General features: G+C 41.0%; 1 protein-coding gene across 1 annotated transcript in view; it reads left to right on the top strand.

Annotated features, from left to right (window-relative positions):
• METAP1D (methionyl aminopeptidase type 1D, mitochondrial) overlaps positions 1-13678 on the top strand; it is a 91993-nt gene extending 78315 nt beyond the window's left edge. Inside the window, 6 exon segments of the mRNA XM_024122345.2 lie at positions 94-136; positions 3763-3926; positions 10659-10756; positions 12089-12136; positions 13030-13108; positions 13240-13678. Of these exon segments, the coding sequence (XP_023978113.2) occupies positions 94-136; positions 3763-3926; positions 10659-10756; positions 12089-12136; positions 13030-13108; positions 13240-13318 (511 nt within the window). The 3' untranslated portion in view covers positions 13319-13678.
• Positions 13679-17286: the final 3608 nt, after the last annotated feature.

Here is a 17286-nt window from a genome sequence, read left to right on the forward strand (position 1 = left end):
TTAGGCTTGTGATAGTAGTCATTAGATATTTATTTTTATATTCCTTTTATTGGGATCTGTCTGTCACCATTTTTTTTCCTGTTTATGTTTCAGTCGACCTCTTCAGGATGGAGATATTATCAACATTGATGTCACGGTGAGTAAATCATATAAAAAATAGTCTTTGATCAACTTCAGAATTGCCAGTAGCAACAAGAAGAAGAGTGGATTGAAAATGTGAACTGCACCGATGGAAGTGCTGTTTACTTCTAGACCCAGACACAAGCAGCTGGTTTCCTTTTTTGTCTTTAACTCTGTGTTTATTCCAAGTAAACCCAGGCCTGACTTGAATTTAGGGCTAGAATCAGATGCACTGAGATCAATGTTGGCCTAAGTGAAATGTCAACCCAATCCTGCTATGTGTCATGTTTTTGAGAAGGTGTAATTGTTATTGATCCACTGTGTAGTTAATGCAGAGCCCACAGCACTGGGCAGCTGCTGAAGCTAGATATGTATGAGATGAGCTAACGCGAAGAAAGCCAGCATTTTTCCTTCACTCTGCCAAGATTGATCTTCCTCTTCCTGCTGATTTTGAGTAGGGCCTGTCATTATCTTACTCTGTCATTAGGGGCTACATTGGCCTGTGTGTGTCAGTCTATTTGGACAGCAACTCTTTTGCTAGCAGTGTTCCTTAGATTTATTAAAATCCCTGAAGGTAACGTTGTATTCCATTTCTGGTATAGAGAGCCTTGAACTCAAAGCGTACAAGCAGAGTGCTTTTCTCTCTGAACTTCAGTTTTCACCAAATGGTTAACAGCCTTTCTTTTAAATAACAGCCCCAAGTAATTTAACACAGGAACTTCAAACTGTACAAGCTCTAACCTTTTCTAATTTCCTTAGCCTTTCACTCTTCTCAGACTTGGGTTATTTGTGCTTTGGCAGTTCGTTTTACTAAAAAAATTTGTAATGGTACCTTTGGATTATGGAGATTGTAAATAAATTCTATACATCTGATGATTAATAAATACATTTTAAATAAATAAATATAAATTAAACATCTGATGAGAACTAGTTGAGATAGCATTCAAGGAGTACAGTTTCTATTAATGAGGAAATGTTCTTTTTTTTTTTTTTTAATTTATTTTGGCTATGTTGGGTCTTTGTTGCTGCGCGTGGGCTTTCTCTAGTTGCAGCAAGCGGGGACTATTTGCTGCAGTGCGCAGGCTTCTCATTGCAGTGGCTTCTCTTGTTGTGGAGCACGGGCTCTAGGCGCGCGGGCTTCAGTGGTTGTGGCACGTGAGCTCAGTAGTTGTGGCTCACGGGCTCTAGAGCGCAGGCTCAATAGTTGTAGCGCATGGGCTTAGTTGCTCCGCGGCATGTGGGATCTTCCTGGACCAGGGCTCGAACCCGTGTCCCCCGCGTTGGCAGGCGGACTCCTAACCACTGCGCCACCAGGGAAGTCCCAGGAAATATTCTTAATAATAGTGATTTCATATCCAGACCATGAACCTTAGGTGGGAGTGGGAATGTGGTGGAGATTGGCATCCGGTAGTTTAGTTCAGTCCAATTTTTAGTTGTTTAAATTAATTCAGCTTTTTTTCTTCATATCAATTTGTCTTAGGATGTAGCCAAATATTCTTTTATTGCTGATCCTCTTTCCTATATCATTTTGTCCTACTTAGAATACTTGAACATTTGTTCTACATATATTGTTGCCATCTTTCCAACTCAGAATATGTAGAAGGAAGTATTTTATGAAGTGTACCTGAAATGAAGTATTTTTCATGATGCACTTTTCTTTTGGATTGTACCTGATTTGGGGGCTCTTCATTTATTATCTCACCTAATCACCCCCTAATAAAATATTGCTTCTTTGAATGAAATCAGCGTACTCTTCCTTTCTGTTTCCAATGTGTCCAAAGAGAATAGTCCATGCCTTTTCTAAGTTTTCTGAAGACTTTCAATAAACAATTCCATTTTTGACATTAAAATGGTCAAAGTGAAATATTTTCAAGTGTCTAGAAATGTGAAGGGACCAAGAAAACATACAGGTCAGTATCTTAAATTATATTTCTTATGAAATATTTTATTAAGTGAAAGACTCCATTATTAGATCCTATACTTTTATCAGAAAATACTCATTGCATTTTGTAATTGTTTACATTAGTATATATCACAAGAAAATAGACTTCTTTCCCCCTTGAAAGTTGAATGTTTAAAAAAAGATAATGCGATACCCATATTAGTTGCTTAATAAATATTTGTTAAATAAATGACGTATAAAACAAGAATAGTTTGTGGGTAAAAACAGTAATTATAGATAACTGCCACAGACTTTCAAAAGTATTATTTCTATATATATTGAATCTTTCAAGTAGCCATTTTACAGGCTAGCAAAAAGTAATATGAAAAGGCAAATAAAGATTTTTAAAAATACATTTTTACTTAAATAGCAACTATACAAACATTCAGAGTTACAATTTTGTTTTAATAATTACTCTTTATTAGTAAATGTTATATACTTGTGTATAAAATCAAAACTTGTACTCTCTTGGATTACAAATGGGAATAAATATATAAAACAGTGTTTTATTGCAAGGTAATTAAGGTTATTTGATGTAGTAGCGAAAACACTTGATTAGAAGCCAATAATCCATCATATTAACCTAGTTCTACCTCTGTATTCTGCCACTAACCTTAGACAAGTTACTTGTCTGTGCCTCAGTTTCCTGACTTATAAAGTGAGGATAAAATAAAGACTTCTCCTGCCTCCCTCACAGAGTATACAAGAGTATATTTTTTAAGCAGAAGAGTATACATATTAATTTGGTATTAAAATGGAAAGCTCAGATAAATCTCTTTTTTATTACAGTTTTGCATTCTATTTCATGAGAAAGAGAAATGTGAAAAATAATTACATAGGACAAGTTTATGCAAAATAGCAAATTCCATGCTATATCAAAGGATCAATATTCAACCAGTCTCCTCTGCCTTCTATAGTTATTACAGTGTTTGGTAATTATTGATTTTTATAATGAATCTGGTGTCTTTCAAGATCCTACAGGGCCTTCTGAGTCACTGAAGACAGATAAAATGCTATTTTCTGTAATTTTATTCTTAAGCCTGTTTTGTTACATTCTGATTCTTTAAAAATCCATGTATAGTGTCTTCTGTTAACATTCTGCTATCTGGAACATTTGATTAAGATTCCACTTCCAGACAGGATTTTTCTATAACATTTTTCATTCCGATATTGAGCCACTTCAGTTCTTGGAACTGAATTCTCCTTCTGTCTGTTATAACACCAACATGTCTATCTTATTTCTTCTTGCCATTATCTATCACTTCCAAGTGTGGGACTGGTAAATAAAAGGTAAGTATCTTTATGACACTGAAGAAACTTTTCACTGTGTTAAATACTTCTGGATTCTCTAAACCTATTGTAGTAATTGTGGGTCAGTGTCTTTGGTCACTATTTCTGCATATGTAATTTTGTCTCAGAAGTAAAATGAGGACTCAAAATGTTAAAGAACATTGCTAATCCTAATGCTGAAATAGCCATACTAGTCACAAATTTATTTTAAAATTTTGCAATATCATTGCAGGTCTTCCTCTTCGTAATTTATGTAAGGCTATTTTTTCTTTTTTTGTAGGTAAACTTGACAGTAATTCTGGAAGGGTGAAACACATGAATCTACTAAATACATAAATGAATGCAATGTAGACTTTAGGAGAGTAGATATTTAAACAAGGACATATTTTTAAATTTCTGCCTATGTTTAGGTTTACTACAATGGCTACCATGGAGACACCTCTGAAACATTTTTGGTGGGCAATGTGGATGAATGTGGTAAAAAGTTAGTGGAGGTTGCCAGGAGGTGTAGAGATGAAGCAATTGCTGCTTGCAGAGCAGGGGCTCCCTTCTCTGTAATTGGAAACACAGTCAGGTAAGCCTTACACTGACAAGTAAAGGGAGGGTTGGCAAATGGTACAAAGGTTATTGGTGGCTTGGTATAAAGTTGATGACATGTTTTACTATTCAGAACCATCATTTCAGTCTGATATCAGTATGTGAACTGCCAGGCTGCTGTGTTGTTCCCTGAGTTAAAAAAAAAAATTTTTTTTTAAAGTGAATTTTATCAGGTCAGCAAAGAAACTTATAGAAGCAGCAAGCAATATTTGTGTGACTGCTTTAGTTTTAGCTTGACATGTTGGTCTGTAGTGTTCCTATATTCAAAATCACACCAAACGTGGAAGGAGTAACTAAGAAGGGTTAAGTATCCCAACTCTTGGATAGTGAGACAGGAGAAAAGCTAGATTTTATAAAGGCATGAAGTGAAACATATTCCTGTGATAGAAAGATAAAAAGTATTAGCTCAAGCAAGCCTTACCTTTCAAATTGGTGGATTAACAAACAGCCTGAAAAGGTGATCTTCTTTTCTTTTCTTTTTCTTTTTTTTTTTTTTGGTCTGGTTCATTTTTCCTATAAACCATTATTTACTTTCCACACAGCCTCCTATGCTTGCTTTTTGAGAGTATGTGTACTATCCGAATTCAAGACTTTTCTTTGTAATCTGTTACCTACTTTAGATCTTTTCCTTCCCCATAACTGTTTTGAAGTACACATACAGAATATGTGTTTGCATTTAACAGTAACATATTTTGTTAAAGATGATCACATCAGTACCTTTTAAAGTACTGTTCTCATTAATATGAACCATTGAATACTTCCCATTTGTCTGAAGGATGGAAGGCTTAGTCACCTTGAAAAGATGCTGCCTTTTTTCTTCGTAAGCCTTCAAATACTTTAAGAAAAAAGGCAATAAAATATCAGTTAAATGTATTTATGGCTTTAAAAATATTGTAACAGTGTCTGAATCAAACTTTAGTAAAATCTCTTTGGGTTATATGCGAGAAGCTTTTATTGAAGACTTTGAACAAAATTGTGTTTTTGACAGTTTTAAATTATAGGCTAACTAGCCTGGGAAAAAAGGATAGTGTCTCTCTGTTCTTTCATAGGAAATGTTGAATCAGACCCCTACTGGGAAAAGAAATTTAATGCATATCTCACTATCTTACTGTCCATGAATATAATAGAAATGAATTCAAAATGCAGTTTTATTTTTGCAAATGGGATGAGTCGATAGATGTACCTCATATTTTTGAACACCTAGGGTTCAACAAATTTACTGGTGGTGCTCTTGCATTTTAACAAAATTTATTCTTCAGTAGAAGGGGGCAGAGAACACTAGATTCTTATTCAAGCATTCTATCGAGCTCTGCATTCATGGCTGTGTCTAAAGGGCATGTCAGCCTTTGATTCTCTCTGAGAGGTAATTATCCTTTTCCTGTCACGGAACAACAAATGATAGCTAACTACAGAGGCACATTTGCAGTAGTCACATTCATCAACTGCAGAAAAAAAAATTCAATTTAATTGTGCAACACAGCTGCACATGGGCTTTTGAGCATTTCTGTTGTTCTCCCTGTCTTGCTATTCCTCCCTCCAGATCTATTTTTTAAACTTTTTTTCTGGTTATTTTTTCCCCTTTTTTGTCTCTTCTTCCATTTTTACTCTCTGTACTTTCTTGTTAAAGTAATTTTCCTTTGTGGCTCTCATTCTTTTTTCCCCATTGAAGGCTATGAATGTAGAAAATTATCACAATTACTCATATAATTGAGCCTCTTTGTAGCAAGTGCAACTCCAGTAGCCTTTCTCCATCATGAAAATGGTTTCATTATAGGGTTTTTCATATTCTCTGACACCATCTACACAGAGGAACAGGCGTGCAGATGAGATGTACTAGGAACAGGCTAGATCAGTAAGGTCACAGTAGGAATAATTAGCTCTGCTATGGAAAGAGCATCTAGGCCTTTTACTGCTACATAAATGTACTGTCCGTGGCTTTTAGTCACAAAAAAACTTACTAACAAATGGAGCTCCCGCCTACTACTTTGAAAAAAAGATTTGTATCAACACTACAATTTTCCATCATTAAGACTAATAACACAGAGCCTAGTATACATCAAGGGGAATAAAAAGAAAAAATCTCACATTCAAGTGGCGGCTGGGTGCTGACCTTTGTTCCCTTTTTTTGTGTACGACTTAACTCTTTACAAAAAAGAGCCACACGCCACACCAACATGCAGGTGAACTCCAGCTAGTACTAGCAAAGCATAGCATTCAGTCGGAAAATCTGATAAATCTCCATGCAGGATAATGCATTTCATTACATATTCACTACATTAATTCTAGCTACATAAAAAAAAAGAAGAAGAAGAGTAAAATTGAAAGTGACATTGGATTTTAGCTATCTGGATACAAAGGTCAGTTTTCGCAGAGGATGAATTTGCATGTACAAGCTCCTTTGAAAACCAGATCAGTCCCGACAACTGCACTTACGAAACTATGTGAAAAATAACAATGAACTTTTTCCTTTACCCTAATGCATTTCATTATTTAGATGGTCTATGTCTGCCACCGAGGAGGAAACTGGCCCCAATTCTAACAAATGTTTGTTCTGATGTGTTAAGGCAGTGTTTCTGGACATCTATTATTTCGCCTTTTCTCATTCAGGCAAAATCTCAAGGGAGTAAATAAACAAACAGTCTCCACCTTTAAGCCAAAAATACTCGGAATCATTACAGACCGAAGGTTGACAAACATCTTTCAACTCAGTCTCGTTTATTTTAAGATACTCACCATCTTTTGCATAGCCTCCCTCTACTGATACACCATGAAAAGAACATTCAGGCATCTTTCAGTAGTATTATGTCACCAAAAACCTGGTGATCTTTATAGGAAATTTTGAAATTTTCCGAAACCTAAAGGATAGGATGGTATCTCTGAAGAAGTATTGGCTAAAAGAGTTTAATGAAAAGAGTTCTCTCTGTGCCCTTCTGCTTCGTGAGGGATAGCTAGTGATCTTCAGGTTACAGTGTTATTATACTCACTGTACTTGCATTTGCTTTAAAATATTTCTAAATTTGTATTTTTGTAATTACCTCTAGATGATATGAGCTGTACCTATGAAGATATTGTGAATGTGTAGATTCATGCATCACAAATATGTGACAGTTCAATCAAAAATAATTTAAACTTATACTTGTAAATGTCATGATGAAAGTATCAATGAATGGTTTTTAATGTTTAATTCATAAGTATATGTTTTGATATTAATTTAGAAGAATAGAAAGCAGATTTTTAAAAATCTCTTTCTATTAGATTATGCACATTTAAACAATAAGTGGCTCAGGCAAAATAAGTCATTTTAATGTCATCTGTGATGGATTTTTCTTGACAGCTACTGTAAATTACAATTACACTGCTTCTCTCTGCACATGAAAGTAAGCATTGCAATAAATTATCTTTTATTTCAATCCATCACGTCTGCTTTTCAGAAACAGAAAACCTCAAATAAAAGTTCAGCACTATTGTAAGAAAAATACAGTAATTTGTGATCCAGTTTGAAACAAAAAAATGTACCACTCTTTTAGAAAACAGTTGTTGGCTTTCAAAAATATTACTAATTGTACTTAAACATTCCTTGTCATTAAAGGGAATCCTTGAATTTGTGCATTCCTGCATTCAAAACTACTGCTTAAAAGAAAAATCTGGAAAGATTAAAGTAAAATTCCATAACTTAGAAAATCAGGTGCCATTTGAGATCCTTTAATTAGAGATGTGACCATTTGGAAATCAGTGCTGTTTATAGAGTTCATGAGAAAATGGTAATAAAACAATTTTCATGTGCATTTTTATTTCTTTAGAAGAGTATGTACTTAAATATAGTACTCCTCTGCCCTCTTGGGGAATGTATTCTTAGTCATAAAATGTAGTTTAAGTGTATCAAGAATTTTAATTTATCTAGACAAAACTTCAATTGAGGAAAACTATCTCATGAAAGGGAATTAAATTAAGAAAATGATCACAAGATGAAATTCCTTTAGAGAGATTTTTCTTTCAACTCTAAACAGTACCTGAAACATGAACTGTAATAATACAGTACACTTTTCAGGTAAGTTCATAAACTACTTTTATACATCTCCTTCCTCCTCTCCCCTCCTTCTCCTCCCCAAATATTCCATCTGAAGGGCTTCAAATCATAGATGTACTCAGGCTCATGTGAGTGGCTGTCTTAGAAAATTTTTAATTAGAGAAAATCGGAACAGAAGAGCTAATACCAGGAGCGTTCTTTTGGCAGATTTTAACAAAAAGAAGGCAGATTTCATCTGTGAAATGTCCAAGGCAAGAAGACCCTCATGCTCAGAAATGGGTCATGACCCTCGATGGCTGGTGTTGGGGAGCAGTTGTATACTTCTTGGGCACCCCTGCCCACCCAGCAGCTTCCATTTTCCCCAACACACCAGTCAAGAGAAGCACGTGTACTCCACTTTCCCATGCCACAACTAGGGATCCTAGCCACTTGATTCCATGTTAGAGTGGAATTTGCTACTACAGATTGCTTGGATTGCCTCCACAAAGTTAGATTTAAACCCTAGAATCAGGTAAATAATCTTGTGCTTCCCTTATATTCCAAAATAGAAGAACAGTATATAGTAGAATAGTAGAAGGGGTACGCTTTTCAACAGTAATTAGAAACATTAATGAGATTTTATTCCATTCAGTCCCAGGAAGTATGCGTTAAAAAGCCAACTACCAATCCAAAAGGAAAATACTCTAAAAAGCAGACAGGCGTGTTTACTTAGTTCCTGAGAATCAAGCACTGAGATGGGTGCTCAACCAAGGAACTGAGGGAAATTTGTCCTGTTCTTTTCCTCTTTCCACACAGCTGTGAAATCCTCTGACCTTTGCATCCATGACACATACATTCTATGATCCTCCAATAACCAGAAGTTCCAGCAGGATCCAGGCAGTAAATTGTTGTAGAATGCACTCAGATATCTTTAGCCACATAGTAATTGCACAGCTTCTTTTATGAAGAGGAATGAGAGGTATGGGCGGGGGGAGGGACCCCAGGTGTTTTTTCAGAGGGGGCTTTCTTCCTCTCCTCACATCGGAAATTAAAATGAAGATTGCCATTGTAACACACATTTACGACGAAGCTGTGATGGCTGCCAATCAGTTAGAGCCTTAAAAAAGAACAACAACAAAAAAAACTAGTTTGGTTTTTTTAAGAAAAGAAAATAGAACAGTTTATAATAAATCCTCTTAGAATTATTGAGGTTTGTTGGGACATAGATAACATAATTTACAGGTTTAGATAGAACCCATTCTTGTAAAAAAAAATACTAGATCAGTTTATCTTACTAAATAATCTCTCTTCCACCCTCTATCCACTCTCCATCCTGAGTTTCTATTCAGAAATTGTGTGGTACAAATAGGAACATCTTGGAAAAGTTGTTAAACCTCCTGTCCAAAGTGCAAAGACACACAGAAATAAGTATAACCATAAAGAACAACTTAAGAGATAAAAAGCATTCACTTACCATTCCTCTCAACACATGCATAGCTCACCTATTTCTGCACTGTTACATGGAAATTAAATCTGAATGAGAGGCTGCCTACCTGCTATTTATAGTGACATCCTGGCCTAAGTGAAGACATTTTACAGGTCTGGAGATGAAGGTTAAAAATGTATAGAGAAAAGTGTATTGACAGGAATGCTCATAAAGATGCTGGCTAAACGCCTTTGAGTTCATGTTAAACTAAACCGAAGGGCTGTTGGAACCTCTAGTTTGGGATCTAAGAACTTTGGTTTTGTTAAGAATTTAAACAGTGGGCCTGTAAATCCCAATCCATTATTATGGTTAGGGTTAAGACCCTTTGCCCTTCATCCACATAAAATATAGATTGTTAATGATATGTGTGTTCTTGTCTTTCTGGTGCCCCCAGAAATGAACATGTTCACCTGATTGCAAAAACGACTTCTTAACCTTGTAGGTGAAGATTTTAGGGTTGGATTCTAAGATTTCACTTATATGGGATAGATGGAACCCAAAAGATTTGCATGTAGAAGTAACTAATGAAGCATTAAGAGTTAGGAATCACCATACTAGCTTCACTTAAGCATCATAGCAATTAAAAAGCATTTTTTATGAATTTTGTTAATGGTGTAAGTCTTTAGTAGGAATCCCAAATAATCACAAAGTTTTGGAGTGTTTCAAGAATACGGACAAAGTAGATGTGACCTTTTGTGTGAGTGTGTCTGTTTGTAAAATGTTTAATGTTCTGAAATAGACCAGAATATGGGAATTATAGAAGTATGAAGTCACATTTCAGATTGTAATTTTTTTGTTTGGTTCCCAAATCAGTGGTAATTTGCACAGCCTTTTTGTGAAACTCCATACAAATCAGGCAGATTTTTATGACCTGCATTACCTGCACATGTATCTTGGTTATATTGAGCTATATATGTGTGCATGCACACTCATCATCTAAAAGTGGCCTTGTTTGAATGCTGTACTAAAGTAAATGAAGCAAATTACTGTGTTAGATACATACCTTTTTTTCTTCATTTATCCAGAGGGAGTTGTTACAAGCTGTGACAAAATTTAAAAATTTTCCAGAATAACGAAAGCAAGTTGTTACCATCCGTCTCTAAATATAACTTATTTTTTTCTTTTTCAGAGAATATTTTGAAGTGACTTTGTCTTATCTGTGTATGCATTTAAAATGGTCCAATTTAATTAAGTATTTTGTTTGGTCACTTTTAAAGCCAGATAACTTATCAGAATGGTTTGCAAGTCTGTCCACATTTTGTGGGACATGGGATAGGATCTTACTTTCATGGACATCCAGAAATTTGGCATCATGGTAAGAAAGTTAGTTTGGGAGCTGTTTATTGAATGTAATCAGGATAAAGCAGTTTTGCTCCTGAATCCCTTGCTGCAATTTTGAATCCACGTTGTCATCCTTTCCTATGAGTGTGTGGGTGGGAACGGGGGGGGGGGGGGTCCTACCTAATCGTAACCAGCACATTACTATGTTATTGAATTAGAGCCCAGCCGTTTCAGTCCCAAAATAAGGTTTGTTTTGCTTTTTGTCTCCTGAAGGGTGATGGCTGGAAGGCACAAGGGATATTTGTCTAGAAAAAGTGACTGAAAACAAAACACCACAGCATCAATGTCCCAGCAGCATGCACATATGACTGTTTTCTGTTTTTCTTTTTCTGCCCCCTTCTCAAACCGCTGACTGTTGTGGTTAAACTTCATTACATCCTACACAGCGTTGACAGCTGATGTATTTAGCAGCGTGTACTCTTAGTGATTTCTAGATTATACCCACCCTGTGTTCTTTCCCCAGAATCTCCTGTTTTTCACTGCCTGGATGTGTACCCTACAGTGAGAAAGCAAGGGTGGGCCAGAAAGGGTGGGGTATTTGGGTTAGGGTAGGAAGCAGTTCTATGGAGTGCCCCCAAGGGGGGTGCATACCTGGACAGGGACCAAAGGAAAGTTGGTCCTAGAGCCTTGACCTGTGTGCTTGCAGTGGGAGCAGCCCCTGGAGGAACTACTGGCTGGACTCCATCCCCTGGAAGATCCCTAGAGACTCAGCAGGTCAGAACTCCCTTTGGGCCAAAGAGCTCCATCAGAGGCAGCTCATAAGAGGCCCAGGCTGGAGTGCAGAAAGGGCCTCTCAGGCATGTGCCCACCCAGCACCAACACCTGGAAATATTTCAAGTCACCCCTGTTCTTGCCTTCTACCAACCTGCCTTCCCTTTGACTCAGTTCCCAAGATGTCTTACTCTCGGGGTTGGAGGTGTGGAGGGCAAGGTCCAGGACCCAGCGAAGCCAGGAGACCTCAGAGCAAGTGGCCAGGGGACAGTGGAGAGGGGGAACCCAACAGGTGTCTCAAGCACCCAGGCTGCTTTTGCTCAGCCTTGGTGCACCCTTCCTAGGGGCCCTGACCCCAAGCTCAGAAAATGCAAAGGCTGAGGCCTAGGAGCCCTGTGCTTATTAACCCATGGGTGGTAGCTACAACCCAGGATTCTAGAAACCTCCACCCTTTCTTCCTAAAAGAAAAAATAAATAAGATAACCATGTTTTTTGAGCAGCCTAACCCCTCTTAATTCCGTTTCTCTCTGTCCTCTCCATTTCCCATTCCCGCTCCCCACACCCATTGTTTTCTGTTTTTGTTTTTGTTTTACAGCGAATGACAGCGATCTACGCATGGAGGAGGGCATGGCGTTCACCGTAGGTCAGTGCTGAGCTCCTCTTCAGAGAGCAGTGGATCCCCCGCGGAAGCAGCGGCGCTGGCCTAGGCCAGGCAGTCCAGTTGAAGGACTAATAAAGCCAATCAGCATAATGAAATAATTCAGATGCATAGTAAATCTGATTAAATAATATCCTCGAGCCCCATCTTCCTAAATCAGATACTTACCGACACATTTAGGAGACGGCAGCCGTCCAACCTTTAATTCTGTTACCAGTGTAATGTGGTGTTTGGGTTTTTTGTGTTGTTCTGTGGGGTGTTTTTGTTTTTGTTTTTCATTAACACCCAGTAACTAGAGGCGATTTTGTCCCTTGCTCCCTGTCAGCTAGTGACATACTCTCTGGTAACCCATTCCTGGCTGATCATGTGATTGGTGTCACCACCAAATTCCAATCACCTAAGATCCTGAAGGCATCATATTTCCGACTGTGGGGCTTAATGGAGAAGCAATTAGAGTGAAATAAGAAAATTGTTATTTGCTGATTAATGAACATTTTGAGCATGTTTTAAAAATTCAAATATTTTAAAAAACTGACTGGTATTCATAAGAGGGACTGGTGTTTGGGTGGTTATTATCCACAGGGTCCTAATTAAGGCTTGATTAAAATGCCCTTTTTTCCTCTAAAAAAATTACGAACTAGGCAACTTCATACATTTTTGAATGCCATAGCGTTTCCTCTTCCTACTGTTTGGTTTGTAGCATACTATGTAAGCAACATCAATTATCAGCGCTTGCGAGGTGACAACATGAACCCGTGGGGGGAAGCACTTGGAGGGAGGGGGGAGAACCTTTTTATTCTCTTTTTTGATAATCAGCCGAAACAATGTTTAACAAGAATCTGATTAGATCACTGCAGTAAATATTTTCCCTCTTACAGAGCCAATTATAACCGAGGGATCCCCTGAATTTAAAGTGCTGGAGGATGCATGGACTGTGGTCTCCTTGGACAATCAAAGGTGTTTGCTTTCTGCCCGGTCGCTTTTAAATTGTATCGAAAGGGAAGGTTCGTCCGACGACGCGGGCGAGCTGCTACTCCCCGCCCCGCAGGCGCTTGAGCGCTTGCTGATCGCTGCCTTGTGTGTTTCAGGTCGGCCCAGTTCGAGCACACAGTTCTCATCACGTCGGGGGGCGCGCAGATCCTGACCAAACTGCCCCACGAGGCCTGAGGAGCCACCCAAAGGTCGCAGAGACCCGATGCCTTTTTTTCTTAAATTGCTGAAATCCAGCTGGAGAACTTTGAGAAGAAACAGGCCAACGGCAGGTCTCACAGTAACCTACCTAGCACCTAGTAGCGCTTTGGGAAAACGCGGTGGGGATTGGTGGCCGTTGAGAGTTCAGATCCGAGGCCCCGATGTGTCCGTGCGGCTTCGGAAAGACGGGTCCTGGCGCCGGGCTCTGCTTCCCAACGCGGGAAACGCATCTGGAAGGGAGTGGGGACGCCCTCATTTGGAAGACGAGGGATTCCTAGAAATGCATAGCTTTCTCTTTCCCTTGTCTTGACTGCCCGAATAAAAAGCTTTCACCTCCTAAAACCGCTGTGTCTTGTGCTCCTTCGTTCTGACGGTTACTAGGGGAAGAGGGTAGGTGGTTAATTGTTGAGTCTCTGAACTTTTCACACGCGCGCGCAGAAAGAAAAGCCCGAGCCTAGCTGTTAGGAATTTTTTAAAAGTCTCTTTCTTTCCCTCTTTTGGACGCCCCCATTGGCCAGCCCTGAGGGAGCTCGCGGGGGCCAGCTGCCCCCAGCCCTTCCGGTTCTTTCCCCTTCATAGCTGCTTCGCGATGAAAAGATTAGCCCGCCAGTGGAGGAGTTAGCTACAAATATTTCCTTGCCTCTGGACCCTGGGCCTGGCCCTTCCGCAGGGGTTATCACTCCAAAAACTTGACTTTCCTGGTCCCCTGCGGCTCCTCTTCCCTGGCCTTCAACCCGCCCCGCGCGCCCATCCCAAAGGTTAAATTTGAGAGACCCTCCCTCCGACACACAAAGGCAAGCTAGACCGTTTGTCGCCCTAGGAATTGGAGCATCGGTCCCACCCGCCCAGATGTGAGCAGTGTCTGGCGGGTGTCCTCCCTAAATTGATCTCTTCCAATACTGGCCCTCTTCAGACCCGCGCTAATGCGCTGGAGACCCAGAGCATCCCTGCAAGAGGAGACAACGGGAACTTTTGAGGGCAAAGGGCCTAGTTAGTCGGGATTGGAGCTGGCGAGTTTAACCCTGATTCAGCCTGCCAGCAGCTCCACCTGCTTCAGAAGCAGGAAATCCAAGGGTCCACATTCTGCATCTCCCAAGGCTCATTACCGCCCTGAGTACCCTGCCTTTCTTAGCGCTCGCTCCTCAGGACCTCTTCACACCTGGGCTCAGAGGTGGAAAGGGCTGGGCTTCTAACAAGCCATGTAGAAAGTAGTCTCCCCCGGTCATGGTTTTAGGGTGTCCCGCCCGTCAGTGCTTGTGCTAACTCTTGTTTCTACTGAAGCGGGTTTTGCAAAGCTGCCATCCACTAAATACAGATATGGCTCAGCTCCAGACCACCAAGGAAATGTGGACACCTGTCACTGCCATGACAGGTGGCCTCTGTGATAGGACTGGAGAGCCAGCTCGTCTATGTGACATTCAGAGTGTGGGAAAAGTTATAGGAAACTGAGGCCAACGAGCGTGCTTGGAAAAGTGGCTACTTCGAGCTTTCCCTGAACTCATGTGTTCTCATGGGCATCCTCCAACGCTTCCAGCTCCCTTTCTCTGCGTCCAGGGATGTAGGATTTGGACAGAGGTGATTCCGATTCTAGTGGCTCTGAGAGCTGGAAAAGAGGGAGGGGTTGAAGATTTACAAGATCCACAGGAAAACTTTAGGGTGCCGGGGAGTTGGCCAAGAAAAGGCCCAGAGACTGAGGCTGCTGCCCCAGAACAACCTGAATTTTCTAGAGAGGAACAAGGCCCAGATGGCCTTGGGAGAGTTTTGCCAGAGAATGACTTCTCTCCTAGATTAGTCGGATTGCAGCGATTAGCCAGTATTTTATCTACGGATCCGTTTACCCAGAGATTCCCCAAGAATAATTTCATTAGGACCACAGAATTTCACCAGCTACTGGGATAACATGCTGCTTGTGCAGTAATTTTTCCGAGGTGGAGGTATTTATGGGACAGGTTTATAATCCCACTTATTAAAGTGACTAACCTCAAGTTTAAATATGATACGTATATATGTATATATACTAGCACCAGCCAATCGTCAGCAGCTCTGTAGGAAACAAACTTGAATTAGAATGAACTCCGTTTAACATGCTTTGAAGTTGAAATTTGGAAGCAGATTTTAAAATATCTTGTCCACGTCCCCACCCCCAATCCCGACAACTCAACTGGCCCCAAACCGCACCCCGGGTTGCAGGGATTCCAGCCACGCGTGACTACTGCTAACACCACAAGGCGCCCGGTCCTGTGGTGTCTCCTACAGGTCCTGCTCGGAATCCGGGGCTCTCAGGATAAATGAGAGAGTTTTGTTGCCTCTCTGAGTTGGGACAGGCGAAGATCTAAGCAAGCCGGTGTTTCAGAACAGGTGTCGCCTTAGCGGTGAGGGTTGGGAGGAATCCACCCTGGGCTCTTAGAATAGAGATAAGATCACACATGGAGAAGCTAGTCAAGGCCGGGTGTCTCGGCACCCGAGGGCCCCGGCTCAGCCACCCCTCCCCGAACCTGCTTCTCTGGGGCTAAGAAATAATTCCGGAGTGTAGACACTCCCTCGCCCAGATATAATTCATTTTTAAAATAACCCAGGCTCTGAAACCGTTTCCCATGCGGGGCCTTTGTTCCCTGGAGCCAGCCCCGTCCCCTGCGCTGCGGAAGACTTGGATTCCCCCCCTCCAGAAGTGAACGGCAAAGAGCCCTGTACTGTAGACCGACCCCCTCTCTCTCTCTTTCCCCCACCCTGCAGTTCTCTGGAATAAACTGGCCCAGGGCAGCCCAGCCGTCGGGTTTCCTCACGCCTTGCCCTGAGCACCCGGAATCGCCAGCCTTGCTTCTCTCCGTCCCAATCCCTACCCCGCGCCAGCCGCGGCGATCACTTACGTGGGCAGGGCCCATGAGGCGCGCGGGAGACCAGGGGCCCGGGCGGCATCAGCTGCGGTTCAGGGCGCACCGCACTCCGCACCCCAAAACAGGCGCTAGGAAAGAGCAGTTAAAACCACAAGTGCAACACGGAAATCAAGAGGAGTGGAACGGCTCCGGGAGTTGTCTGGTGGCAGAGTCATTAGCTGGTTGTTGCTACAAAGCCTCACCGTGTGCTTCGGCGATTAAGGGCGGGGGTGGGGGGGGGGGAGAAAAAAGAAAAAGAAAGAAAGAAGGAAAAATCTTTTTAAACGTTGTCAAACCCGTTATTGGTTTGGAGGATTGGCTGTTCTGTTTTGCTTGGCTTTTATTTTTTGCTCCAACCACGCTGCCTGAAATATCTCTGCCCCCCAATATCTTACCCTTAAACCAAAGGAGAGGAATTCCCCGGGCAGCAGCTGCTGCTACAGAAGTTAAAAGAGAGAAGCCCCTTCCACTAATATCTGTAACGACAGCACCGATGTAATTTGTTTCGAATGTTCATTTTTATTGGTGTTCCCTCTGCCAAAATGTGCTTGATTACAGAGGTTTGTCCTGTGATCACTGCGCACTCTAGAAAGGGGAAGGTGCCTCGGCGAAGGTTCAGCTCAGGCCAGATCAAACCCTGGGCTGTTTAAGGCTGAAAGGCTGCATGTTGCTATTAGTGTTAAATATATGGCTAATTATGCGTATGAAAATTAAACATCAGTGTTATGCTAATGGGGCGCCTTCAGCTGCGGATCCGAGCACTTGAGACTACCATTTAATCAAATGAATCAGTAACTAATACATCTGCACGTGTGAACTTTCACAAGATCATTTCCCTGTTCCCGTCACACCGCGAAATTATGAAAGAAATAATTATCAACACTTTCTAATTACCTAACAAAGTAATTTGGGATTCACCGTGGGGCTGGCGGGATAGGGAACCAACAGCCCCTTGGCAGCCTGCGTGGTGCGCGCCACGCCTCATGGGGGTGGCTGTGTGGCGGTGGCGGCGGGGGCTTTTGTGCACTTTTCTGTATCTAGCGCCCCAGCAGATAGAAGGCGCCGCGGCAG

This window comes from Physeter macrocephalus, chromosome 2 (genome assembly GCF_002837175.3).
Source record: "Physeter macrocephalus isolate SW-GA chromosome 2, ASM283717v5, whole genome shotgun sequence".
In the NCBI taxonomy this organism is placed as follows: Eukaryota; Metazoa; Chordata; class Mammalia; order Artiodactyla; family Physeteridae; genus Physeter; species Physeter macrocephalus.